Consider the following 27,679-nt stretch of genomic DNA (forward strand, 5'->3'; position numbering starts at 1 on the left):
TTTTTTATGTCCCCAATTTTTGTTTCAACCTATTTTACAAATCGTTCTCAATTTTTACGAACACATTTTCTTTCGTTCAGTATTTTCAAGAGTGGTTTTAAATGATGCCTATATTCAGCTGTCTTGGTGTGTGAGTGAGGAAGATGGTTTGACATAGGGGAATATGTCAGGGTGCCTACTTGTGCATACGGTAGAAGATTAGCTGTCAATCCCATAGACTGCCATTTAGTTCATGTGATTGAATCACCACGTTCCAAGTTTTATGACACTGTACAGCATCTTCACTGTTCCCGTTTAGGTCAGATGGATACAAAAGCTCTTTCTCTATTGGGAAGCATCCACAGATTTGAGAGAAACGATCTCCCCACTTAATGCACGGTTTTGGCTGGGTTTCCTGGGCATGTTTTCAATCTCAGTTCTAAATGCATGTTGGGGCCTACATTTCCCAGGGAAACATTCTCAAGCGCTTTCTTCAACTTGGGTGGAATAAGTGCCTTGGAAACCAAGTCATTGTGCAGACTTGTGGATGATATTTTTTGTGTCCATTTAAGTTATTTAAATTAATAAAACATTTAGATATTGAATTGATTGTGCAAGATGCCTTTATGATATTTGTGTTATTCAGCATCTAATGTAACTCACCAGTTTTATATAGGCAACCTGCTATGATACACTCACATTTATTGCAACTATATTGAAAGAATTGAACCCAACACGGTAGCTTATAGGTTACCTGCACTCATGTAATGTGCACCTACTTGACCAAGATGGTCTCACTGCAATAAGCACTCAGCCTCCCTCCTGCGTAGAGAAAGAAGTCTGCTATGCAGGTAACTATGGCCCTCAGACACCTGGGGTCTGGCATAACAGTGACACCCCCGTGATGCCCCCTTTTAGAAATGGTTCCAGTTTGCCTCAGTCACCCTGCTGCTTGTCTGATTCCACCTGGAATCAATTGCACTGATGGTCACATTTATTTCTAGTTTGTGCACAGCAGGGTAGAGCAAAACATTTCAAAGCGTTCAGATCACTCGTGCAGACTGCATAACACACCTATTGCGTATAGCATAGTGATCTGACAATTTAAAAATGACATATGAACATTTAAACAGCCTTTAGTGATTTGCAGGACATTGAAAACGGGTGGAATGACCAACATAACTACAAAACGTGTACAACTTACAATTGAAATGTTCGCATCGTCTAGTTGACAGATTCGCTCACATTCAGTTCCTGCCTGCGCACCCCTTTTCATCGCTTTCATAATTGCCACCAACATAATGACACAGTTGCTGTGGCAACTGCCCCCCCTTCTCTCTCTCTCTCTCTCTCTCCCTCCTTTCATCTTTTCACTTCCCATCGAGAAAGACGGGGAAAGAGCGTAGCGTAACTGATAACATATTACCAGCGGCTCTTGATTTAGCATCTTTGTCATCTAGCCTAAGTGATGATCTCTGACAGCCATGCAGCCGGCTACTTTGCTGCCAGCAGCACCTGTGAAGCTACACTCACTTGCAGTTTCAGTGTGTTGTTGGGAGAAATGTGGTTATTGCTGGCTTGTATTTAGCCCACTAGCTAATTGTTAGGCGATTCATGTATTGGTAGCCTTATGATAATGAGTGTCGAAACGCGCGGAATTAAAGCCTCACAGCACCAGTTTAAGACACGACCAATGAGCTCACGCTTATCCTTGGCGGACCTTTATGAGACCAGTCGCTCAAACCTAGGCGGTGTGGGCTATGTTCCGACTGGGAGAGAGGGAGTTTAGCGACGCACAAGAACCACTGATTTCTAAAGGAAATAATAGCCTAATTGTATTAGGCTAAATACATTTTACTGTTAAATAGCTAATGCTTTTTGAAACGTAGGCACGGCCTATCGATTTAGGCTAGTGAGTGGGCGATACCTTGCAGCCTATTGAACTAACCTAACAGTGCAACACATGGATTTTATGCACGGAATTAGTAGACTAATTTAATCTCAAAAAGTAGGGAAATTGCTGCAGGATTCCCAATCAAATTGATTCTACGCATTTACTTTACTTTTTAGTAGACTATCCTACTTTAAGAGGAAAATCGGGGGAAATGGTTGTTATTTTTGACGATTGAAGCTTGTCGATGGATAGCATACGCGAAGAACAAACGCTCATAGCGGATTTCTGGACGTGTGTGCTATCGAAGCGTTTTACCTTCACCATATTCCAGCTACATCGTAGCCTAGTTTGCTATTTATCATCTGTAGATTTAGAAGGCTACAGTGCGCACGCTCTTCTGACTGTTTCCAGCACCAACTCCCAGAGCAACGCGCAGGTAAGACACGACACAATATCCCCTTTACATGCTACTTTGAATGTTATCTTACTAAACAATTTCTCATATTCAATTTTCCTTTGTCTCTTGTAAAAATGTATACCATATATTAAGAAGTTGGCCTAATTATATGGTACTGTAGGCTATACAAAGTTAGGCTAGAATCATCTTAGTCTAAGGCACTGAAGGCTATAGCAGAACAAAACTATTTGATGCTGCGACATAATTGGTTATGTTAAAAGTCTTATACACCCCCTTAGGGCCTATTCAAAGTCCATTGACAGTTTTTACAGGTTAGGCATGCAGGAAACAATTGACAACACACACCCGACGCAGCCAGTCAGTGGAGGCTACACACTCCGGTTCTCATACACCCACACACTCACTGATATGCAAGTCATACCCGTAACCCACTGTGTGCTTGCGGTGAGTTATTAACACATGTAGCCTAATACAAACCTACAGTGAACATAAAGATACGGACAGAGATTCAGTCAAAGACGCACATTTTTACTGCGCAGTTATGAGTGGGGTCAATAACCCCCCCCCCCTCCTTTGCAGTAATTATAGTCGAGCGTTGAGCTACTGTCCATGGTGTGCACGATATTGGCGTTTTTAACAATAATCGGTTCGCTGAGATTTGTTTATGCATTCTTTTAATTTCATTTCTCAACTAGGCTATGTAGTATGGTAGTATTCATCCTTTCAACAAAAACGAATTGACTGTTCAATCCCGTGGCTGCGGTTTTAGCTGGGCGCGTGAATAGTAAGTACTCAGTACCGGTATGTTCTGGGAGAGAGGATGTGAAGGTACTCGGTACCGGTATATTCTGGGAGAGAGGATGTGAAGGCACCGGTATGTTCTGGGAGAGAGGATGTGAAGGCTGCGTGTCATCTTGCCTCATGTAACAGCAGGGACGCATCAACAGGGTCTGCGCAGTACTGAGTGCTTTGCCCTTCACCTTTCGTTCTCATTCATTCCCTCTCTCCATCCCTCCCTCTCTCCATCCCTCCCTCCCTCTACTTGGCACATGGCGGCTTGGCCCCTGCCCCCACCCCCGAACTGCAGTGCTTCAACATCGGGGGGTCGAGGTGGGAGGGGGGGGGCTAACTGTACAGATAAAAATCGCTTCTCTATAACTTTTGAGCACTAAAATGCATTTAGTCTACTGTAAAACATGCAAAATTGCACCGGTAAAATATTTCTGGATGCGTTTTTCGGGTGGGTTGTCTCTAACAGCTGGTCAGGATGCCCTCATAGTCTTGGGCTGTTAAGGATATTGAGCCGGGACATATTGTAGGCTAGACAACATCTGAACCAACAGAAGGCATCGCGGTGTCTTCACGGTGAACGAGTGACGAGGAAGGTAGAAGTTTTGGAATCTGTGTTTGGTTAATGGCTGCAGATTGGACTCCTATAGCTCGTTTTCTCTCGCTCACACGTTCAGACGGAGCTGCAGTGCTATTCTGAGAGGGAGATATCTGCCTCAACCCACGCACTGAATCTGAGAAAGAGAGAAACGCAGAATGAGGGAGATGGAATGAACGAGAGAGAGAGAGACTAGAGGGTTGAAATACCTGTAGAGTGTACTTTAGACACACACACACACACACACACACACACACACCCTATACAGTCGAAACGGCTGCTTTGCAACTCTTGCAGACCATCCAACTTATTCAAATGCGAATCACTATTTTCTGTCTTATTTATTGGCGGTTCCTCCCTGCTCTCGTGTCGTATTGACTGAGGTGTGCGTTCAGGCAGTGTGTGGTGCTGCTGGTGTTTGTGTGCTGTACTGTAGTGTTGTACTGGTGAATGCTGGGAGAAATGTACTTGATTCTGTACCACCCACACTCCCTCCCACGCACGGCCGCCTGCGACTATACCTCAGGCTCCCCTCTCTCCCCTCTCTCTCCCCTCTCTCCCTTCTCTCCCCTCTCTCCCCTCTCTCCTCCCTAGCTTCCCTCTCTCCCCCCTCTCTCTCCCCTCGCTCCCCTCTCTCTCCCCTCTCTCTCCCCTCTCTCCTCCCTCGCTCCCCTCCACCCCTCTGCTCATTTAAATCCCTACCCTGCATTTATCCCCCTGCTCTCTCTCCCTCTCTCTTTCTCTCTCTCTCTCTTTCTCTCTCTCTCCCTCTCTCTCTTCCCCTCTCTCTCTTCTTCTCTCTCTCCCTCTCTCCCTTACTCTCTCTCTCTCCCTCTCTCTCTCCCTCTCTCTCTCTCTCTCTCTCTCTCTCTCATCCAGTGGTTAGTGCAACATGCACAGGCAGCACACTAACACACCAACAGCACACAATGAACAATAAAGTACACACACACACACACACACACACACACACACACACACACACACACACACACACAGTCACACACATACGTGTATCCAATGTACCCTGTTTACACTAATTAACTTATACTGATCGGAATCTTTATTTTGTATTTTTAGTTCTTTTTTGAAGAACAATATAATGTCTGTGTGTGTGTGTGTGTGTGTGTGCTTGAGGCCTTGCTCTGTGTGTGTTCATGCTTTAGGATGTTACAATATGTTATGCCAGTGTTTGTGTGAGTGTGAGACAAAGAAGAAGACTGAGACATCCCTCTTCCTCATTCAGTCATTCATTTCTGTTCCAGGGGATCCAGACATCAGCCAACACAACCCAGGTCCGATATCCTCCATCCTAATCTGAACACAGTTCAGGAAAGCGAGCAGAACTTGAAGCTGAGAAGTTTCCTTTGGAACAGTGAGAGCTGCTGTTTTGTGTGCCTCGTTGTTTTTCTTCACCAGACCTTTCCGTGAGGGTTAGAGGAACGTGCACTGAAACAAGCGGAGCCATCAGCAATTTCGATATCCTACCTACCCCACCTGTGCCTGCATCCTCGGCGACAGATAGGGACGTCTTTGATAATTGTATATAATTATGATTCGTGCGGGAGACAGATCTGCCTGTCTATTATTGCCAATAACCTCAAACACAATAACTTAATGCATTTGCATATTTCTCTAGAAAAACACAACTTTCTCTCAGCCTCAGTAGCAGATCAGGAATAATTTCACCTTTTGAGGGGAAAGGCACAGAGCAGCCTTTCATTAAAATGACACAGTCGGATCGGATCTAAGGCTTTTGCGTCTCAGTTTACGTAGCGCATATCTGAATATGTGCATGACTCCCCTTTCGCACCGTAATAGCTTTGTTATTCCCCATCTATTTCACACACTTTTTAGTATTTACTCCTAATTTGTAGTATATGCCGTCCTCCATCTCATTGGTCATTGGTGACTGAGTCTGTGTCTGATTGGTCAGATGAACGGGAAGTGCCTATAGGTTACGTGTTAGACCAGGAAACACTGGGGTGAAAAAGAGGTAGATGCACATGGGTAGATGGTGCCCAGAGCTGTTCAGAAGTCAGGTAGAAAAATGTTTGATGTTTACAGATAAACAATTAGGTTCAGACCCTCTTGGCCATTAGATTATAACTGCTGTCTGATTGTTTACCGTACCCCTATAAAAGCACGGTGACAGGGTGATTTTGATACTTTTTCAGAAATGTCTCCTGCAGGTTAATACTAAGTGCCAATTTTGAATCCTTAGAGAATACAAATGAAATAGTTAATCAGGAAGACAGAAGACAGGGGAGAGAGCAATTAGACAAGGACTATGCCTTAAAAGAGCCTGTTATATTTGGAGAGACTATTTTACAAGTGCCCTAGCTGAAAGGAAAAATAACTTTGTCTTAATTCATTAACCCCCTAACCCTATACCAAAACATCCTCTTGCGGTTGTCTGACTAGGTTGGGTTGATATAGAGCCACATCAACAACATTTTAAAGGGATGAAGTAGACAATGACTGTTTTAAACAGAAGAATTAAGATTTGCCAATTAAGTTTGTCCCCATTGGCTCATGTTGTCTTTTTGAGTGCTGTAGGTTTCAGCAGCTTTTGGTTAGGATAAGATTCCAATAAGTGAAATAACAGCTTGTTATGAAATATTTCTGTAGTATTTAAACCATGTAAATACATATTGTCACCAATGGTTGACACTTATAACCTCATGTTAGCGGAGTTAGTTATTTTCTCTTTTATTATAACCTACCTTTTCACTGTTATATTTTATAAATATTCCATATCTTAATGAGTACCCAAGAAACAACATTCAAACATTTAATTAAGATGATTTCAAATGGTATTCTAGTGGGTTAAATTGAAAAAGGGGACACAGCATTGTGAGTCAACGACAGAAAATAGAGCTCTTAGTCATGTAAAGATGACGCCCACCAGCAGAATACGAATCCTCGCGGTCTCCCTCGTCTCCCTCCTCTCCTTCCCCCTTGTCTCTGCTGTGGTGAGCACTCCCCCCCCCCAAACCTCCAACCCCCCCCAGGGAGAGTCCGTGGCCCCGCCCCGGCCCACCCGAAGCCCCCCTCTCCTTCTCCTGCACGTCCGTACCAATCTCCGTCCCGCTGCCCTCCAGGGTGAGCCCAGAGCTCCGGGAGAACTGACCCAGGTCCCGGAGACTCCTCCTCGACCCCTGGCGCAGGTCATGTTCGATAAGAATGTGACGGCGGACGGCGCCCTAGCGCCCCCCCTGCGCGCGGCCCAAGCGGCCCCGCCCCCCCGGCGCCGGGTGGAAGTGGACGCGTGTCGCGGCTACTACGACGTCATGGGCCAGTTCGACAACGCCTTCAACTGCTCCAAGGACACCTACATCTACTGCTGCGGGACCTGTCACTACCGGTTCTGCTGCCCCGAGCCCAACCGGCGCCTCCAGCAGGGCAGCTGCAACAACTACGACTCCCCGGACTGGGCCAAGACGCTGGCGCCGGAGCTGCTGGACCCGGACGAGGACGGGGGCTCGGACCCGGACTTCGACCCGCTGAAGCAGCAGAGCCACAACACGGGCTTCGTGATCGGCGGCGTGGTGGTGTTCATGGCGGCCGTCGCCGTGGGGATCAAGGTGGTGTTCAACAAGGTGCAGCGCGAGGCCCACAACCGTGAGCTCAACATGCCCAGGTGAGGAGGCGAGACCCGCCGGACCCACCCCTCGCTCGCGGTCCGTAAACCCTCTGTCCTCTCCCCCCCCCCCCCTGAGTCACACCCTGTCCCCTGTCCGCTCCTCAGGGCGCTGGTGGACATGCTGCGCCACCAGTCCAGCCCGGTCCAGCAGGACGAGAGAAACAACAGCATGGTCCTGACCTCGGGAGACGGACAGGGCACGCTGGGAAGACCCCCCAAAAACCTCTACGCCCCCGGGCTGCCCAGCAAGGACAACAGACGTGAGGGACTGGAACCCCCCTCGCAAACGAGATGTCACATCTCAAGGGGTTTATCCCACATTAATAAAGAATTTCATTATATAAAACAGAATATTCATATAAGCACTAGAACACTGTCGTAGAAAAACAACTTCTGTCATCAATGCTTACCTCGATACTTGGGGCTTATGTTCATGTTAACTTTAGTTTAGTATGCTACTGTACGCCCTGTATGCTGGTTTTCAGAGACTCATTGAGCGTAAGGGATCAAGGTAGAGGAGAATTTGAGCAGGTTATGGAAGAGAGGAGGGATGCTTTGATCTATGCATGGTTAATATGCCGTTATTACATTACGTTATTACGGTTTGTTACAGTGCTCACACTACATTGTGATGTACGTAGTAATAATAATAATAATAATAATAATAATAATAATACATCAAACTTGTATAGCGCTTTTCATAGTACTCAAAGTCGCTTTACATTACACAATACAATACATAGCTTTATTAAATCAGAAATAGGGTTAGAGACAAAGAAAATGAGTTAATGTTGATCACCAGCTGATGACTGTTTTGTTTTACAGTGGGGAATTTGCAGCACAATTTCATCCACCCGTCCGGCTCCAGTCCCAAACACACGGCGACAATCGGTGAGGCAGCTGGCGAAGCCGAGGCCCCTGTGACTGCATGACGTACAGTACGATCAAAACACAGCTGCTGGGAATCTCACCGCCGTTCATCTCAAACATGGCGGCGCGATTTTACATTTCGCTCGATATTACGTGACATCAATGCTGTCGATTACGATGCAGTTGTCATTGTGTTGATTAGCCCTCTTCTTCACGTGTTTGTGTTGATTAGCCCTCTTCTTCACGTGTTCATCGTTGTCATATCATGTTGATAAGCGTACTTCTTCCCCATTCTCCTCCAGAGCGCACCCCTCGGATGAACAACGCCCAGCTAGCGGCCGGCGCCGCCCTCCTGACCAACAAACATAACAACACCCAGGGTCAGCCTTCCTTCCACCATTCCCTCCACAACCTGGCGCAGCTGCCACCCTCCTACGAGAGCGCCACCAAGCCCGAGCTCAACCGATACTCTTCGCTCAAGCGTCTCGGTGAGTCTGACCTCCGACCCCGTGACCGATACGCTCCCTCTTAATTGCGTTGTTTTTTTGTGCGATTGGGTTTATTGACTGTTTGTTTTGACTCCAGAGAAGAGCGGTCTTGACGAGTACTCGTCTGGCTACTGTACCGCCAAGCGCCGCCCCCACACAGCCCAGCCGGCGCTCCAGTCCTCCCAACACCACCTCCACTGGGGCGGGGACTACACCCTGGGTGGGCGGGGCACCCTCCCTCGCCACGCCGCCCGCCCCTGGATCCAGCCCACCGGCATGCCCACCTCGCCCACCCCCAACCCCTACCCCCTGGAGCCCCCCCCGGAGCCGCAGTACAACCCCAACTACGACACCCTCTCCAAGCCCCCGAGGAAGGTGAAGTCCCAGGACCAGCTGCTGAACATGGCCGACCTCCCCGGGAACACGGGCACCCTCTCCAGGCTCTCCAAGAACCAGCAGCACCAGTACTACAAAGCAATGGCCGCCGCCACCAAGAACTCCAACACCCAGACCCTGACCCGCAAGACCCAGGAAAGAATGCTCATGTCCCCGAATCATCTGGATGAGAGGATGGGCGTGGTCGGGGGGGCGGGGCCTGTGGTGGTGGATCCGTACGCCCATGGAGGAGGGGGGATGGTCCCGACCCTGCCCCGGCTCACCCCCCAGCAGAAGGCCCAGTCCCAGCAGAACGTCTGCGCCACGCCCTCCCTGGACCGGCACCACATGATCAAGATGAACTCTCACCCCACCTCGGGCAAGGAGCAGGAGAGGAGCGCGGCCATGACGGGGCACATGGGCGGGGGCATGGGCTGGGCAGGGGAGATGCCCGGGGCGGGGGTAGTCATGGGCACTGGGACGCTAGCGGGTCATAGCGCCAGGAGGATGGCTTTCGCTGCAAAGAGGCAGAACACCATTGAACAGTTACACTTTATACCAGGAGGGGGCAGCGGAGGGGCAGGAGGGGGTGGGAGCGGCAGCCAGGGAATCAGGACAGGGAGTAAGAATGAGGTGACCGTGTGAGACGTAGTGTAGAACTCGCCCTTGACCACTGATCCGGCGACCCTTTCCCGACCCTAAAATGAACCGCTGATTTGTATATTATTTTAATCACTTGTATCAGTAGTCCGAGGCAACCTCTGCCTGTTTGGGAGGAGAGAGAGGGTTTAGAATAGTGTTCAGAGAGCACAGACCTACCTAAGCCAGTATAAAATAGGGTTGTGTTTACTGATGGTTAAAATACATTGTAAATATGGTTAGAGTGACTAAGTACATGTTTAAAGATCCAAAAGCAAACATTGTTTTGCTGGTTGGAGTTGTTTAAGGTAAGGACTCTTCCTGCCATTTTATATACAGTATGTGATACATCAGCCATATTTCGTACCAGAATTTGCCATATTGCCATATTATACATTGGTGCCACAATGAAAAACTGAACAAAAAAATATAGGGGAAACTGTAATAGGACCAATTGAAGTAACTAGTTTTGGTCATATCCTTGTCTTTTATAATACATGTTTTAGAACATAAACTTTGGAGCCATATTAGATAGGGAGCAAGACATCAAAGAAAGCAGTGATGGCTGCAGTGTGACTTGAAGGAAAAGTACAAGCTTGTGGAATGCTGTATAAAAAGATACCACCATTAGCTATATAGCATTGGACTTTTGTAACTCTCCAACTACTACCTAAATCCTTGCCAATGACAATTCACACCCCAGCCCCCCCCCCCCCCCGCTTCCCTTGGGGGGACAGTTCACACCACAGTGCCCCCCCCCCGGGAGGACATGTCCCTGGACATGATGCAGCAGCTGGAGGCTCATGGGAGAAGCGTGACACACTAGTGGGAACTACGTCAGCCGGTCACATCCTGACACAGGAAAGCAAAACTGCTATTTGTCACTTCCTGTGAAGTGAGAATGAATGTCTCCAGGAGGAGGGGGCTGCTTCCCCTCACGTTCTGAAGACGGAGCCCCAGTGACAGGATACAGCGTCCAGCTCATTCACAGAGGACCCTCGATAGCCAATCATCTGCCTGGGCTGCTGAGCGGTCCCTGTATCTTGACATCCTCTAACGGGAGGATATTGAAGCTGCCTCTAGACGCTGCTCTATGACCACTATGGATTTGGAGAAGGGAAGCTGATCTTAGATTTGTGCCAAAGGGCAATTTCTTCCGGAAACTCCCGTCTCAACTTAAAATCAGGACTTCATTATGAAAAATGAGAGGATAAGCAAATCTTTTTGAACCATGTGTCATTTTGATTTTTAAAAAAAAGAAAAAAAAAAGACTGCAGGTAAACAGGGTGTCATTTTCCCCCCATAGAGCACAAATAAACAGACCACAATGCACGGCATGCACTTCCTGTTGACAACCCTCCTTCAAAAGCCATTAATGGAGATTCAAAGAAAACACCACTGAGAATTCTTCTAATGACAATCAATCTTTTATTACTTTCACCCGAGGAAAACCGATACAAGCCAATTTATTTTCTTAATACAACTGATTGGCTTCAGCGAGCCAAAGTGTGTGTACCCAGGGGTTTGGCCATAGGAAGTGGCCTCCTACACAGGATGGCTCGGATGTTTGAGAGCCATCCACTGTGATGGTCAGAGGAGACTTGGGTGGCTAAAGGAAGCCCTACCATCCTTCAAGGGGGACCTTGCTGTATCATAGTAACGTACTTCAGCCTTTCTCTATACTCAAAATATCATAATAAAGCTTATCAATACTAAGGGCTATCCTATCCTATACAGTATGTAACATCTGTGGTCCATATAATACAGTATTTTAAAGATTTCTCTAGATTTTTGTGTTGATATTGTCACTGTATTTAATGTGCTATAGATACCAAGCGTTTGACATGTGTAAAAAAAAAAAAAAAAAAGATCAGTTAAAGCACAGTTCAGCGAGAAACACAGAGACAAAACTCTTTTGCACAACTCTATTCTCTGATATTTGCACCAGATACAGAGAAACATGCTCTGCATCATATATTCAAGGTTTACATTCTGTAAAAAAAGATACTTGGTGATTTGTGTGATCAACCTTTGAGAGAAACTTGTATTGAGAGAAAAGAAGGACTTAGCAGTGTAGTTAAAGACGGGTGACGTTGATAAATACAGATGTTTAGGATAATCTTCCTACACACAATGCTTAGTCTGTGTTGGTTATTGTCATGATTTTGGCAAGTGTTATTATTAATGATTATTATAAGTGTTGTTGTTATTAATTATTATTATCTTATGGTTATGATGTTGATGTTATTTTTCTTGGTGGGATTTTAAATGTTTATTTTTAGATACATTTCTCATGACTTTTTCTTTCATCAGGACATGGAATGGGGGACAAATACAAATATCTGAATATTGATACATGCCAACCTGGAAGGCACTGGAAATCTGCCTGAATTGATGATTAGTAATGGCCCAATTCCAATCCTATATCTAGTGCCTACAATTACCTCTTGATGATCTGATATAATTGCCTAAATTACAGTCATGATAAGGTAAATGATGGTTAAAATTCTTCAGTCATTTCAATGCCCTTAAGGAGTGTAATAAGGGTATACATTGTAGGGGTAAGGGGGATATGTTTGGTACTGGGCCAAAATTGTGTTAATGCCACCAGATGAATTAACTGATATTGCTTGAACCACAAGGGGTACATACCAAACACCATAATGTACGTATGTGTGCGTTTGTGTGACTGTCTTCATCACAGGGAGGGTAAAAGCGGAAACAGTGACCTGAATGTTTTGAGTCACGCTGTCTTTTCCAGGGAATCGGGGACAGCTAATCCTTTTTTTTTATAGTCACAAAAAGTCTGTAGCAATGTTTGTAATTTCCACAAGCCATAAGCATCATAAATATCATTACTGCCATTATTTTATAAACTAAACCTGATTTGTGTAAGTATTGTATTTTGTATAGCTAGTACAATCAGAATATTTTAATGGTGGCTCTCTTCTATAATGTAATAATTGAGTCTTACAAATTACCTGCGAGTATTTTATGAAATGTAGTGCCAAACTCATGACATTTGTTCTGTTTCTATATTGATATATTATGTGGCAACAGGGACATTTCTTTTTACAGTAATGAGAAATAACACAGTTGGTAAATAACTTTGCTGCTACCTAAACAGAGAAATTAATATGGTGTGTATTTCATTACCATAATTAATTCCTTTGAACAGTGATGGAGAAAGGCTACAATACAGTATATTTGTATGGGATGCTCTAAGCAAATTACTTCCATTAATGAAATTCATGGATTTGTTTTCATGCTACTCTTAAACATCAAAGTAGGCTTTTGCATATCAATGCATATTGATCTCCTTGGATAACACAGTGGACAAACACATTTGTATAATAAAGTTGGTGGAAAACTTGTCTGTTTGTCTTGTCAGTTAAGAGCATGCCTAATAAATGTGATAGTTTTAACTTTGAATATTCATAGTCTGTGGGGCTTCGCTCATTAACCACATTATTGGTGAGCTGTACACGACGATAGGCCTGATGTTTCAGTGACATTAGCTAGTTCACTCAGTTTAAATATTCATGACAATTATCCCTTTGGCTGTAGGCCAGACAGGGATGTATCAATGTTTCGCCAATAAGGTTTCCAATCAAAAATATTGTACCCGCACTGATTCTACACAGTATTCTATACAGGTCAAAACGGACAGGGACAGCATACATGTTCTAATCAGTTGACGGACCAGTGTGACCAGTTAAGAGCATGCCTAATAAATGTGATAGTTTTAACTTTGAATATTCATCAAGGCTTCAAAATTCATTCTGAGAATTCCACCAGTAGGGCCTTGCCTATGGTTATTAGACTATCACATCAAAGGCCCGTTGCTAGTGCTACCTGCATCCGTGCATCAGCGATACCTGTGGTGATGGAATGGAATGGATCAAATGGAATGGCTAGTGATGGAATGGTTAGAACATCTTAAACTCAAACTATCATCCTATACCCATGTACAGTTGTTGAATGTGAAACTGGAGTGGGCCCATCATATTTTTTGTTTGGTACTGTATAAAATGTAAGCATTTATTTGAAAGTAAGTAGTGAATTAAAATATCAGTGACTAAAATTGTCAATATAAACAGAACTCCCTTTCTGTAGTAAACGTCAACGTAATGTAAAAAAAGGCCATACAATAAGATGCTATGATAATCTTCTGTTCATTCCATTGATAATGTTGCTATTAACAGATGCTACTGGCTCTAATGGTAAGCAATAACGTTAACAATGCATTTTAACTTATAGTCCATTATTCACACTTCAGACATCTATTGTGTTTTTAAATGAGTAGTAAAGGGAAAAATCATGTTTAGCCCTGTTTTAAGGTTACTTATGATCATATACAATGGTTCAGATCAAAACGTTGACAAAACTAGCACTTTTGAGAAAGTCTGATAATTGCTCTACCACCATTTTGGTCATACAATGGATGTGGGTGGGCACCTTGAAAAATCATTCAAAAACATGTTAAACTCTCGATTTCAGTGAGTTTCTTGTCTTTGAAATTGAGAGTTTAACATGTTTTTTGAATGATTTTTCACGGTGCCCACCCACATCCATTGTATGACCAAAACGGTGGTAGAGCAATTATCAGACTTTCTCAAAAGTGCTAGTTTCGTCAACGTTTTGATCTGAACCATTGTATATGATCATAAGTAACCTTAAAACAGGGCTAAACATGATTTTCCCCTTTACTACTCCTTTAAGGTTGCCTCTCTAGCACTGTCGCCTCACAGCAAGAAGGTCCTGGGTTTGATTCCTGCTTGGGATGAGGTCGGCACTGGGGATTTTGTCACCAGGGTCGTCAGGTAGGGATATTTCCCAGGCCTTTCTGTGTGGAGTTTGCATGTTCTCCCTGTGTTCACAAGGGTTTCCTTCCAAAAACCCAATACAAAAAACATGCAGAAGAACAGATAGCCTACTTTTCAGTCCTGTCCCTGGGCACCACTGATGAGACTGCCCACTGCTCCCGACAGCTTGGATGGGAAAATGCAGAGGACAAATTCTACCAGCAGCCCCTGAAGTGTGTGTGTGTTGTGTGCCGAGTTGCTGCCAACTCATTATGGTTGATAAAGTCCCCTCGAGGTCCTGTATTTATTAAATTAGAAACATCTGCAATTAACATGTCCAACAGAGTGCTGACCGTAATTGTAAGCTATAATGTTGTGAAGATTATTTGCCTAAAAGTTACTGTTATTACATTAATTATTTCGCTGACGCTTTTATCCAAAGCGACTTACAATAATTGCATTTAAAGTCGGAAAAGCCAAAGTACTACTTGCTAGAACTCACAAGTGCATCTCCTTTCTAAAACAAGTGACTAAGAGCATAATCTAGTACTGAAGGATAAGTGCAAGAATAGTTATCACAGGCTGCACCCAACGGTGGGTAGTCTACTTTCAAATCATATATCATGACATGAAGCAGGACACTACAGATTCCATTGGGACCAAGTGCATCATTGTCCGACAGTGTCATGACCTCTAGCAGCCCTCAAGAAATGTTACTGTACACCTTTCACCTTTTACAATCAAAATAAATGTATGAAATATTGTTAAATATATATGCCTCCCTCAGCTGTCTGTATAGTGCTACTGCAGCCATAGTAGATATGCTCAATGTATTCTGCAGGGTCTAAGAACAAGCACCAAACAGGCTACTAATCACCTCATGCTCTGAACTCTGTGGATTTAGAAAGCAGACTAGAAGAATGGTCATTACTGTAGCCGGTCGCGAAGACAAACATTCATGGAGATGCTGGATCCTGAAGAACACTCTTCTGACAAACACACAGATTCAGTAAGGGAAGGCAAGCAAGAAAGGTTTATTTGTATAACTCATTTCATACACCGAGGCAATTCAAAGTGACATATAATATATAAAATAGAATTGCTAAAAACATAAGAGCACAGGTAGGCTATATAATGACCAAATCATATCTTATTTCTTATGTTGATAAGTAGGCCTATTTCACTTAGGCCTACTATGATGTTCTTTCAACTTTGCTCATGTTCTCTTCTGCTCTTATTCTACCCAGACTAGGGCTGGGTATCGATTCGAATTTCAAGAATCGATTCGATTCCGATTCACAAGGTTCAGAATCGATTCCGATTCGATTCAATTCAATATCGATTTGGTTAGTGTTACTAAAACCTTTTTTTTTTTTTTGCTGTAACCTTAATTACATGACTGCCAAGTTATGCAACACATCAATACTAGGGCTGGGCATCGATACTGATTTCCAAAAATGAATGAATCATTGAATGAATTAATGAACTATTCATTCCTTCATTTATTCATTAAATAAAAGATCGATTTTGGGATTCATGAATCGATTCTGAATCATTTGATTCAGAATCGATTTTTTAAACCCAGCCCTAACCCAGACTACCAGGACCACTGACTGCGAGACTGGCTGATCTTCAGACCTCGTTTGGCAAAATAAATGAAACCATAATTGTCCCCGTTTTTTGTTTCATAATAATAATATTTAATGATTAAGAAATGAGGAGAAACAGGCAACACAACTGGTTATTTCACATCATTAACTTTGTATTTAATCTGGTCAGGAAATTACACAAATTTGAAGTCATTTAAAAATAAAAAAAATCACGATTTTTGAGAAAACATTCGGGCTGCAGCCCCAAAAGCCACCCCTATCTTTGTTGCCTGGTTGGCATGCAAGTTAGCCAACTAGCTAGCAAGCTTTGAACAGGGGACCTCGGTTGTCAAGACTCTTTCAGGCACACACATCTGGTTGTTGTAGGCGTACATCATACTATAAAGGACCCTTCTCTTCAACGGGCATTGCACAAGTAACACATTGAAAACTCAAATGTAGCCTTCTGTCAATCATATTCAGGGGTGCAGTGGAGTACCTAAGTTTACTCAACTCTAAATGCTGAGTTAATTTTCTGATAAAATGTATTATAGCCTAATCAATGAGGGTAAACCTACACCCCTGCTTATATTTAATTGCATTGACAATTAGATTAGTCTAATAGTGAAATTTGAGGCAAGTAATAGCCTACAAATTGAACAACACTGTGCTTGCATTATATGACATGACACAATATTAAACAACATTTTATTGCAAGATTAGCTTTATGCACACTGAATTGTTTTGGCATGTGGCGACTTCATGGCAGCCATTTTAATAACTGGGTTGGTGGCTGGTTTGTGCCCAGCTGCGGCTAAGCTTTAGCCCGTAAAATGGCCTCAACCTCCTACTGATTCCTAAACAATTTCGGACAAAATTTCAACACACGGAACTGTCAATCGGATACGCACATCGTTGGTAACCAACAACTTTAGCACAACGTTAAACGTAAAATTAGTTTATCTAAGAGATGAGAAAGAAAGAGAGAGAAAGCTAACTAGCTTTGCGAGCTAGCTACACACAGCAGGTAGGCGACTGCTGCAGTTTGTGCTACCCGGAAATATTTCTGAGGCCGGAAAGGACCGATGTTAAGTGAGCACACGTCACTCACTTTTACCCAAAAATTATTACGGACCGTCCAAAACATTTTAGCCGGCAAAACATAACCAACTCACCATTGTAAATTAGGATTGATCCTGACAAATGGCTAGGAAACGGCTGCAGCTTAAAATACTGATAAGTTCGGAGGAAAAGGGTGCCAGCGTTCACCCAGCTCAGCATCAGTGAAAATGGCTCCGGCTAACGATTGGAAAACAGCACGCAGAAATGGAAGCGAATGGTAGCTGGCTAGATGGTTGGAAGGCGTGACAGGCCTCATCCATCTGGCTGTGGGCTCGAACTGGACGTGTAGGTAAAAATGAATCTGTCGAATGAATTATTCGCATACACAAGTGTTTCGCATATTAATGTTTACCTAGATATGAATGTAAGCGTTGTATTTGACTGGATTTCGTGCAAAAACGCTGCACGCTCTAAAACGGCTAGCTTGCTATATCTAACACGCCGAATAAAAAAGCTAGATGTGATGCTGAAAGCTGTCAAGTTGCACATGCAATGTGTGCGTCTTTTCATAAACCGTTAGCCAATGCTATAACAGTATTCTACCGCAAGTAAATAGTTCTCGTGTTGTTGTTGTTGTTATTGTTGTTGTTGTTGTTCGGAAGATGTTTGCAGTCACGGAATAATAATTGCTGATTCAGAACGTGTGTTCTCTTTACAGGATTGGCCGTCTAACATTAATGCGAGAGGCAATCCAAAAATGCGATTGTGATACAAAACAGGATATATCTCCCTCCTCCGCTCGCGGGGAATCCCCTCGCTTTGTGACTGATTGGCGTCTGTCAGAAATCTAAGGTGAGATTTTTCTCAACGTCAACACGGAAATTGATGCTCAAAGATCATGATTATCCCAGTTTGGTGAACTTGAAGTAGGACACAGTGCGTGTTTGCCTGCGAATACAAAACTAAAATGGCATAGAGACAACTACAGAAATCATGCATTCTAGACCGATTTAGATTGCAGCAAACTGATTGATTTTACTTACATTTAGCCATAATTTGAATTGAATGTGCACTGTTGTTTTAGATATGGGACATTTGTGAATTTAAGCTAATATTTTCAAATCTTGGCCTTGATCAATCATGGATTGCACTGTCTCACTGTATTCACTTCCAAGGAGGGGAGAACTTTATGCTTAATTCTTCTAAAATGCTCCCTACTGTTCATGCCTCCTCTGTAAGCTATATAATAACCCCCCCCCCCTTTCCCCCCCACAAAGGAATAATTCCCAGCCTACATATCAAAAGTGACTGTAGTCATTACACATTCTATACTTGGACCATGGACCATTTATTACATAGATTTGAATTTGCATTTGTGAAACATCTACAGAATTACTGAATCCTATGCTATGGTATGCTTATACAGATGAATGAAACAATGTTTACATATTCTGTGTGAACGATCCATTCACAAGAGAATGTAATAATCTGTTTTGCATGAAATGGAAAATATATTCTGACCTGGTCTCTGTTCTTTCAGTTAAAGGAAGCCGATATCATCTCTTCCTAGAACTGGGGTGATGAAGTTGCCCTGGATGAAGGAACAGATATGGAACTAAACACAATAATTGTTGAAGACAACAGTCGACGGTCGGCTGATCTGCTCTCTAATAAAAGTTGTTCTGTGGTGTAAACTGCCAGCACAGCAGAACACAACAAAAATCAGCCTAAAACTGGCCTTAACTCCCCACAAGACTTTGTTTCCCTTAGTATGAGAGACATATGTTGGGTACCAACTCCAAACTATGAACATTATGATGAATGAGGATAATTGCTATCCATATTGAAAAGATCTCTCGCCTCAGATAAAGACTAATCTTACACATTTCCCTCACACACTTGTCCCCTCTCCAATTGGATGGAGAGTGGGAGCAGTGGTCGATCGGGAGGTAGCAGCAGTAGAAGCGTGCGTTCGGGCGCGAGCAGCAGCAGCGTTACCGGGCGGAGCTCCGATTCGGGCCGCGGCGACTCGGGCGGCTCCAGAGGAAGCAGCGGCGGCGGCGGCATCACCTCATCCCTCGGCCGAACCTCATCCGTCAGCGGTGGTGGGATCATCGTAGCCGCTCCCGGCGCTGGAGGTGTGGCCCCTGCACCCCCATGTGCTAGCGAGTGGGAAATGTTCCAATTTGGAAAATACAATTTAGACATTATAGAGATGTTGAGTGGACATCAGGCCCATCAGTTTAAAGGCCTGGGTTTAGAACGACAGCTACAGCATCAGCAGCAGGTGCAGCTGCATCAGCATCAGCTACAGCAGCAGCAGCAGCAGCAGGCAGAGTCCTCTGGGGCCCTCCTGTCTGGGCTCGGCCTGGGCCCCCTCCAGGGGCCGAGAAGTAACGCCTTTTCCGATTCTGCCTCCATTTTTGCCAAAATGAGCGCCCCGCCCCCTCCGCCCCTCCAGCAGCAACCCTCCTCCTCTCAAAGCTCACGCTCCAAGTCCAGCAAAATGAGCAGCAGCAGCTCGAGTCACGTTTCGGGCTACCCACAATTCCTGCGCTCCTTCCATCCAAGCGAGGCGGCCCTAGCGCAGGAGCAGCTTCATCCAGGGGTGGGGCGCTTCGAGCATTTCGCAGGGGGCAGCGTGAGTGGTGGAAGTGCCGGGGGTCTAGGAGGACTCGTGACATCTGCTCCGCCTCCACCGCCCCCTCTGCATCCTGGCCTTTCTGTCCCTCAAGCTTCGCCCGGGCCTTCCTCCTCCTCTCCCTCCCCCTCCAGCTCCGCGGCCGCTTCCAACAACCCCCCTAGCAGCAGCGCGGTCACCTCCCTGGGACACCAGCTGGTCGGGGCCCAGTCCGACGCCCGGAGCCTCCATCAACAGTTCAGCTGCATGCTAGCCGCTAATCAGTACTTCCTGTCCGGGGTGCCCGCTAACGCTAGCTTGGAGCAGTTCCTCGTCCAGCAGGGAACGCACAACCACCTCGGGATCGGGCTGGGTCAGGCGGGCGTGGAGTCCGGCTCCGGCCTGGCTCCGCCTCCGGCGTTGCATTCCTCTCACTCGCACGGCCACTCCTCCTCACAGCAACAGCAGCAGCAGCAGCCTCCGCCCCAACAGCAGCTACCCCCCCACACCCTGTCCCACCCCCACTCCCACTCCCACCCTCACCACCCCCTCCACCCTGGCTCACAGCCCTCTTTGGGCGGCTTTGACTTCCAGGGCATCCCCGTGCTCTCCTCCAATCAGATCGCCTCTCTGATGCAGCAGGAAACGGGTTTGCCCCTCCCCCTGCCGCTGCACCTATCACTGTCCAAGGACGACGGCAAGGGGGACAGCAGTGGAGGGGGGAGCAGCAGCAGCCGGAGGAAGAAGGCGATGGCCGGCTACCTGCCTCAGAGGAAGTCTGACAGCGGCAATAACAGCAGCAGCAGCCACGGCCACAGCAGTCACAGCGGGAACCCCAGCGCCAGCACGGCGGGGGGGCTCGGCCACGACCAGTCCCAGGGCATGATAGGCAGCGGGGTGGGCGGGGTCGGCATGACGGGCATGGGCGGAGGCGACCCGTCCTCCCTCCTCACCTCCTCGTCATCCTCATCTTCATCCGTCGTGTCGTCGTCGTCTTCCACCGCCCCCGCCTCGACCGCGGCGTCGGTCCTGGTGACGAACGGCGCTCACCTGTCCAAACCCGACAACCAGGGCTCCATGCCGGCCGGCCACACGCAGCCCGACCCGGAGTCCATGTATAACTGCGGGGAGTGCGGGAAAACCTTCACCCACCTCTCTAGTCTGCGCAGGCACCTGCGCATGCATGAGTCGACCGCCGCCGGTACCAGCACCAACGCCAGCATCGCCCCGAACCCGACCCACATCAAAACGCAATCCGACCCGAGCCTCCCCCACTCCACCCAGGACAGCTCCCTGTCCTCGTCCAACTCGGTCCAAGCCTCGTCCTCCTGCCCCAGCCCGGACAAGACCTTCCAGTGCTCCGACTGCGGGAAGGGCTTCAAGAAGAAAGGCCACCTCCTCCAGCACGGCGTCATCCACTCTGAGGCCCGCCCCTACGGCTGCTCCATCTGCTCCCGGGCGTTCAACCGCCGCGAGTCGCTCACGCGCCACGAGAAGATCCACGAGGAGAAGCCCTTCCGATGCCCCGCCTGCGGGCGCTGCTTCCGCGAGAGCACTTCCCTCCTCAACCACGCCGCCTCCGGCACCTGCGGAAAGCCAGGTAGGGGGCCCAAACCAGAGGACGGCAAGGCTGAGTCTGACGGGGAGGGGAGGATGGGTGGAGGAGGAGGAGGAGGAGGAGGAGGAGGAGGCGGAGGAGGAGGAGTCAGGGAGTACCAAAGCAGTAGGGGGGTGATTTATGGGAAAACCGAGGAGGAGGAGGGGGTGATAATGGTGGGCGAGGGAGAGCAGAAGTCGGGCTTGTCGGGGTGTGATGGTCTTTATCAGCCGGGGAGGGGCGCGGGTGCTAACAGCAGGGACAGAGCAGACGGTAAATACCCCACTGACTACTCTCGGAATCGTTACACAGGCTACCACGACGACCACCGCTCTCAAGGTAACCCGTCGCCGTGTTACTCCGGCGCCTCCCCCTGCGGGAGCGGCATGGCCGGCCCGGCGCTGAGGAAGGCGCCGCTGGCCCCGACCCTGCATCCCCACCCCCAGAGTCAAAACCAACAACACCACCACCAGCAGCAGCAGCAGCCACACCTCCCCCTCTCCTCCCTCCTCGACGACTCGGAGGACGACGTCACCAGCTCGGTCAACAACGCCATCTCGGCCATAGCGGCCGCCGCCGCCAACTGCGACCTCAACAGCAGCGGGAACCGGGGGGACGACAGGAGGGATATCATCGGGGGTCTTCTGGGGGGGCTCGGCCTCGGCCCTCTGGGGTCCCCGTCGTCCACGTCCGGGATGGATAAGAACTACAGGGGAGGGGGGAGCCAGGAGGGCATGAGTGGTAGTATGACCCATAACCCCAGTAGTAATCCACAGAACCCCGCCGCCAAACCAAAACGCCCCCGGAAGCCCCGAGCCAAGAAGGAGCCGGGGGCCGACGGACAGCCCCCCAAGCGCAGACAGTACACCCCCAGGGCCCCGGGGCCTGGCGGCATCCCCCGGCCCTACCTGTGCAGCGTGTGCGGCCGGGGGTTCGCCCGGCGCGAGACCCTGCGCCGGCACGACCGCATCCACACCGGCGAGAAGCCCCACCACTGCACCATCTGCGGGAAGTACTTCCGCGAGGCCTTCCACCTCAGCAAGCACCAGACGGTCCACTCCGGCGCCAAGAACTACAAGTGCAGCCTCTGCGGCAAAGAGTTCGGCTACTCTCAGAGTCTGAAGAGGCACGGCAAGCTGCACCAGAAAGGCGAACTGGAGGAGGTGCCCACTACACCAGGTGGGGAGAACCTTAACAGCTTTAACACAAATCCTGCATGTGGCATGAGCCAAGAGAGGAACCAAGGTAACCCGTCCTCCTATTACTCCTATCCCCAGGATGTCAAGCCTCAAGGCTCCAACACGCTGCCGCCGCCCCGCCTCTACACCTGCGCCATATGCTGGAAGTCTTTCCGCCATCACTTCCACCTAACCGCCCATCACCAGACGGTCCATGAGAGCGGCGGCGAGAAGCTGTTCTGCTGCGAGGTGTGCGGGAAGGCCTTCGCCTACTCCAACAGCCTCACGCGACACCGGCTCTCGCAGCATGGGCTGACCCGCTCCGGCCAAGTTGGCGCGCAGGGCGGGAGCGGCGGCGGCGGGGAGAGCCATGCTGGAGCCGGTGTCGGTGGGGCCCAATCAGAGAGCGAGGCCGCCACCAACACGCTGCTGCAGATGGCCCCTCCCACCGAGGGCCACGGGGGGCACCAGGGCCACAGCGTCGTCACCCACAGCCACCAACAGCAGCCCCAGCCCCCGCCTCCTCACCCCCCGGCCGGCTACTCCCCCCTGTTCTACGATGCCGCGGCCGCAGCAGGCCACGCCCCCAACGCCTCCAACGTCCCTCCCTACTCTCAGCCCCTCCCCCCGAATTCCACAATCATGCCCCCCCAGCACCAACACTCCCCGGCAGGGGTGAAGGGGGAGCACATCTACCCCGCGGGGTCCAGTAGCCACACCCTCCACACGACGGCGCCGTTCCAGCCCCTCACGGAGCTTCCGTCCACCGAACACCATCATCTTCATCACCACCACTCCCATCACCACCACCACCACCCCCACCACCACCACCAATCAGAGCTGCAGTCTCGGCCGCACGGCCACCAGAGCGTCCAATCGCACGACGAGGCGAGGAGGCACAGGAAGAAAGAAAAAAAGTCGGAGAGGAGAGAGGGGAGGGGGGGCGGATGGGCGGAGTCCTCGGGTTCGGTCCGCGCTGACGGGAGGAGAGAGGGGAGGAAGAGGTCTGTCTCGCAACGGCGGTTCGGGAGGAAAAAGCGAGCCTCTCTCCTCCTGAAGATCAGACGCGGGGGCGAGGCGAGCGGCGGGGGGTACGAGCTCGTCACCACCAGAGGCATGAAGATACACACGCTGTCGTCTCTCCGACCCCGGGTCAAACGCTTCGCCTGCCCCGTCTGCCCCAACGCCACGTTCGCCCGGCGGGCGGCGCTGCTAACCCACCGGGCCGCCAAGCACCCCCCCCCCCGGGCGCTGCCCCTCCAGCAGCGTCTGAGGTGCGCGGCGTGCGGGAAGCAGTCTCGCCGGGCGCTGTCGGCGTTCATCCACCGGGCCTCCCATCGCACCCGGGGGTCCTTCTCCTGCCATCGCTGCTCCGCCTGCTTCTGGAACGCCGCGCTCCTCCACCGGCACAAGGCGTCCTGCCGCCGCAGGGCCAGGGGACTGCCACCAGGGGGTGCCGGCGGACAGAAGCCGCCCGTGAGAGCGTGGGAGAGGAAGAGAGGAGAAGGTCAGGGGGAATCGTCGTCCCAGCAGGGAGAGTATAGATACTGAGCTTTCGGGGATTTGATGTAGTAGCATTTAAAAGGAAGATTCCATTAATAAGAGGGGTGAATTAGGTTCTTTGTAAAAAAGGATTGAAGAGGGACTATAAAATGCCTTTAGTATACATGATGAATTGACCTGTTTTCGGTTTGGACCTCATTTACTCAACTGACTTTTAGAACTACTGTAGATCGACCTCACCTGAAATTCTTCAGAACTGTATTGGAGGATGTTGTGAAGACATGACTGTTTGCATAGGATCATTAACCCTTAAGTGCATTGACACTACGCTTGGCTGACACTGTGCAGTTATTAGACAAGTTTAGGTGATTTGACCTGCTAATGTATCTCTCTCCCCGGCCCTCTCACTAGCACCGCCGCTACATCCTGCGCTACGTATTTTAATTGTCTCTGCTGTGTACTCTTGTCTTGTTGTTGTTCACTTAGAGCCCTGCTGGGTTTTTTTTTAATGTAAAAAAAGTGCATTTATTAGGAGTAGGAATGAGTGGGGACAAAGACTTTGGTTGGTAGAGAGTCAAGTTTGTCGGTGCATGTGTGTTCTCTGGTCCGAGGTTGTGAATTCACTGCTGTGTCATGGTTTATTCAATATATCCCAGAAGGCCATGCCATGTACTGTATTTAAGTTTAAGTCACAAAATTGCTTTGAGTTCCCCCCGTGATTAAATCACATGATGAAAAGAACCACATTTGAGAAAAAACATTGTAAGAAAAATGTTATATAAGGATTCCCTTCCTGCCAAAACAAATCGATATACACAAACGCCTTGCTTATCATTTTGTTTTAAGAACATTTATAGCGTTTATACCAAGAGATTGAGTTGAAGACAGGTTGAAACAAGGTTACTGTAACGTATATTGTGTTAAACTTATCACTGTTTTTTTCTTCTCACAATGTCTTCTAAGCTTTCACTATTAGTACTTTATACCGGGTTGAAGATTAGGAGCTGTCATAGTAGCTAAAGGTTATTATTATATGTATTTATGTGTGTATAACCTTATCTGTCTACCTGCCAATCCCATATTTAACCTTCTATTTTTGGCTGAGTTGCAATCATGTTAATACCCCGGTCAAGCCTTGGTTTTTTCTTCTAAAGAAAAAAGAAAAATAATAGTTCTAAGTACATTTCTATTACTTTATTTACTTATTAAAAGGTAGTTGTTGATTATACTTCAGCTTTGAATAAACCCTACGTGTTCTCATATTTGTTTTTTCTCCATTAATCATTTTGACTAATCTTTGTGTTTAGAGCAGGATGTGTCTTTAAATGTAGCTACTGAATATGAGTGAAATGTTAAGTTACCAAAGTCAGTATCAGTTTCACAGGCTTTTTACTATAACGTGTATAGTTATGGGTATAGTTCATAAGCTCTGTGAACCTAATGGATTTCGGGATGTAAAGAATATACCAATAAATTTCAACTTAGTACACGTGTATTTAGCCCTGTTATTGATAGGGTACTCTAAATTATAAGGTGTAGCTTCGAAAATGCTATAATGAAATGCCAATGACCACCACCCAAACAGTACCCCATCATCCTGCAGTACTGTTAAAAGTACACAAGATGGCAGTAGGCAACTCGTCTCTGCTTACTGTACTGCTCCTGCCCTTTTGTGGTTGAGTGTGGCAGTCACATGGATTTTACACTGATAGGGGGTGGATTGAAGAGACAGAACGTGCTGTGTCCATGAGCTGCGTGTGCGTGTGTGTGTGAGAGAGAGAGAGAGAGGGAGAGAGAGAGGGGTGGGGGGTTGTGAGCTCGCTCTTAGGACAAAAAAAAAGACAGAAAATAACAAACATAAATTTGCTTTGATAAAAAAATAAAAATAAATCAAGATTAGGCTGTTTAGTTGACATAGTGTGTGTAGTTGTAGTTACTTTGGAGATATTATGAGGGGAAACAGAACTATCCTTTATTGTCTTTAACTCCTTTGCTATAATGAACATAATACAGACACATAAACTACTAAACATACTAAAGCTCTTGTAATACATGGAGACCTTCGGATACTGCAGATAATAAACAGTGTTGACCAGGTGTAAACAAGTCATGTGCTTTTAGTAGAATAAGGATACTCCAATAGCCTACTGTTCAAAACGCTTAAAAATAGAACATTGGGAATGGAGGCAATTGATAATTTGATACAAATTGATAAAGTCAAAGTCAATTTTATTCATATAACACATGTTCATACAAGCAAATGTAGCACAGTGCTTTACAAAATAGATAAAAAAGTGTATTAGTAGTTGGTATAAAAATAAGAAAATAAAACAGGACGGAATATATAGCCTACCTATGGTTAAAGAGAATGTGGCATATTTGCATATGACATGACAGTTGAGCCATTTTTCATAGATTTTCTATTACAATCTACATACGTAGTCCTATTGTGTCCTAGAAAATTGGGGCTCAAATTTCTATACAATACGGGAAATTCTTCGTTACAATAGTATTTGTTGGTCTACGTACTATGGTCAAAGAGAAAGTGGCATATTTGCATATGACATGACAGTTGAGCCATTTTTCATAGATTTTCTATTACAATCTACATACGTAGTCCTATTGTGTCCTAGAAAATCGGGGCTCAAATTTCTATACAATACGGGAAATTCTTCGTTACAATAGTATTTGTTGGTCTATGTACGAGAAGCAACAAAAAATGGAAAACTATTTCCTGTAGCACTGTACATGCGGGAAGTACTGAACAGCAGACACCTCGCGCTTTTGTGTTTCGAATTGGTCTCACGCGGCTGTAGCATGGGGGAATCCACGGGGCGGGGTGGCTGGCCTAGTTCTGCCCAATGAGCGCTGATTTGGGGCGGAGACAGATTTTCTCAAACCAATCACAGTGAGAGCGACAAGCACACAGGCTGCGCGTCCGCGTGCCTCAAACATGTGCGGTAGGGGAGCTATTTTGCCATGTACTAGGAAGCAACGTGCTGATGTATTCCTTTCGCCTGAAAAAACGACAGGAGCTCACGTTTTCTGTGGATTAGAACTGGGAACTGGGAGAACTACGGTCAACTGCGTCGTCATAGAAAGTTATGCCTTAAAGACTACTACAAACCAAATTATACATCGAATTTAGATTTGGCATTTGCCCAATTCTCATGAGCCATATTATCTGGCCTACTTTCCTTCCTCGACTGTACTGAAAGTTGCCATTAGCCGGACTTAATGACAATTATCTTAATGCAAATGGTAGCTGACAAAACAGTCCACATGTGTTTTGATTTGTCACTTTGAGGGTACAACAACAACCGTGCGTGGATGGCGCGCCCCGAGGTGTGGCACGAGAGGAGGTGTGTCTCATGAATATTGAAAACCCTAATCCGAACATGCCTCACTCGCGCCTTGTCCTATGAGATGTGACGTCACGTGAACTGCCCGTGTTCGTTCCAGCTGAGAGGACAGCCGTCGCGCGGCCCAAATCCCCGCCCGTGCCCGTGACTCTGTGCATTGGATACTGAAAAGTGCGAAGAGGCAAATAGAAGCCCCCCCCCTTCCCAAATGAACGGTGGAGCCGAGGAACTGTAGAGAGAAAAAAGCAATACAGCTTGTCATCCGAC

The 27,679-nt window shown here is 47.2% G+C and overlaps 2 protein-coding genes across 2 annotated transcripts; both read left to right on the forward strand.

The window, feature by feature from the left end:
• Positions 1–1,764: 1,764 nt before the first annotated feature.
• shisa7a (shisa family member 7a) lies at positions 1,765–11,038 on the forward strand. The gene is made up of 6 exons (XM_084444335.1): positions 1,765–2,309; positions 4,944–7,321; positions 7,430–7,584; positions 8,150–8,215; positions 8,497–8,682; positions 8,780–11,038. The coding sequence occupies exons 2-6, from the start codon at positions 6,576–6,578 to the stop codon at positions 9,700–9,702; spliced, it is 2,076 nt and encodes a 691-aa protein (XP_084300461.1). The 5' UTR covers positions 1,765–2,309; positions 4,944–6,575; the 3' UTR covers positions 9,703–11,038.
• Positions 11,039–17,105: 6,067 nt separating this feature from the next.
• Positions 17,106–25,310, forward strand: LOC311313970 (uncharacterized protein). Its single transcript, XM_084444236.1, has 4 exons — positions 17,106–17,501; positions 17,871–18,004; positions 18,693–21,495; positions 21,682–25,310. Exons 3-4 carry the CDS (start codon positions 19,071–19,073, stop codon positions 24,096–24,098), a joined length of 4,842 nt encoding a protein of 1,613 aa, XP_084300362.1. The 5' UTR covers positions 17,106–17,501; positions 17,871–18,004; positions 18,693–19,070; the 3' UTR covers positions 24,099–25,310.
• Positions 25,311–27,679: the final 2,369 nt, after the last annotated feature.

Source organism: Borostomias antarcticus (assembly GCF_949987555.1).
Source record: "Borostomias antarcticus genome assembly, chromosome: 10".
NCBI lineage: Eukaryota > Metazoa > Chordata > Actinopteri > Stomiiformes > Stomiidae > Borostomias > Borostomias antarcticus.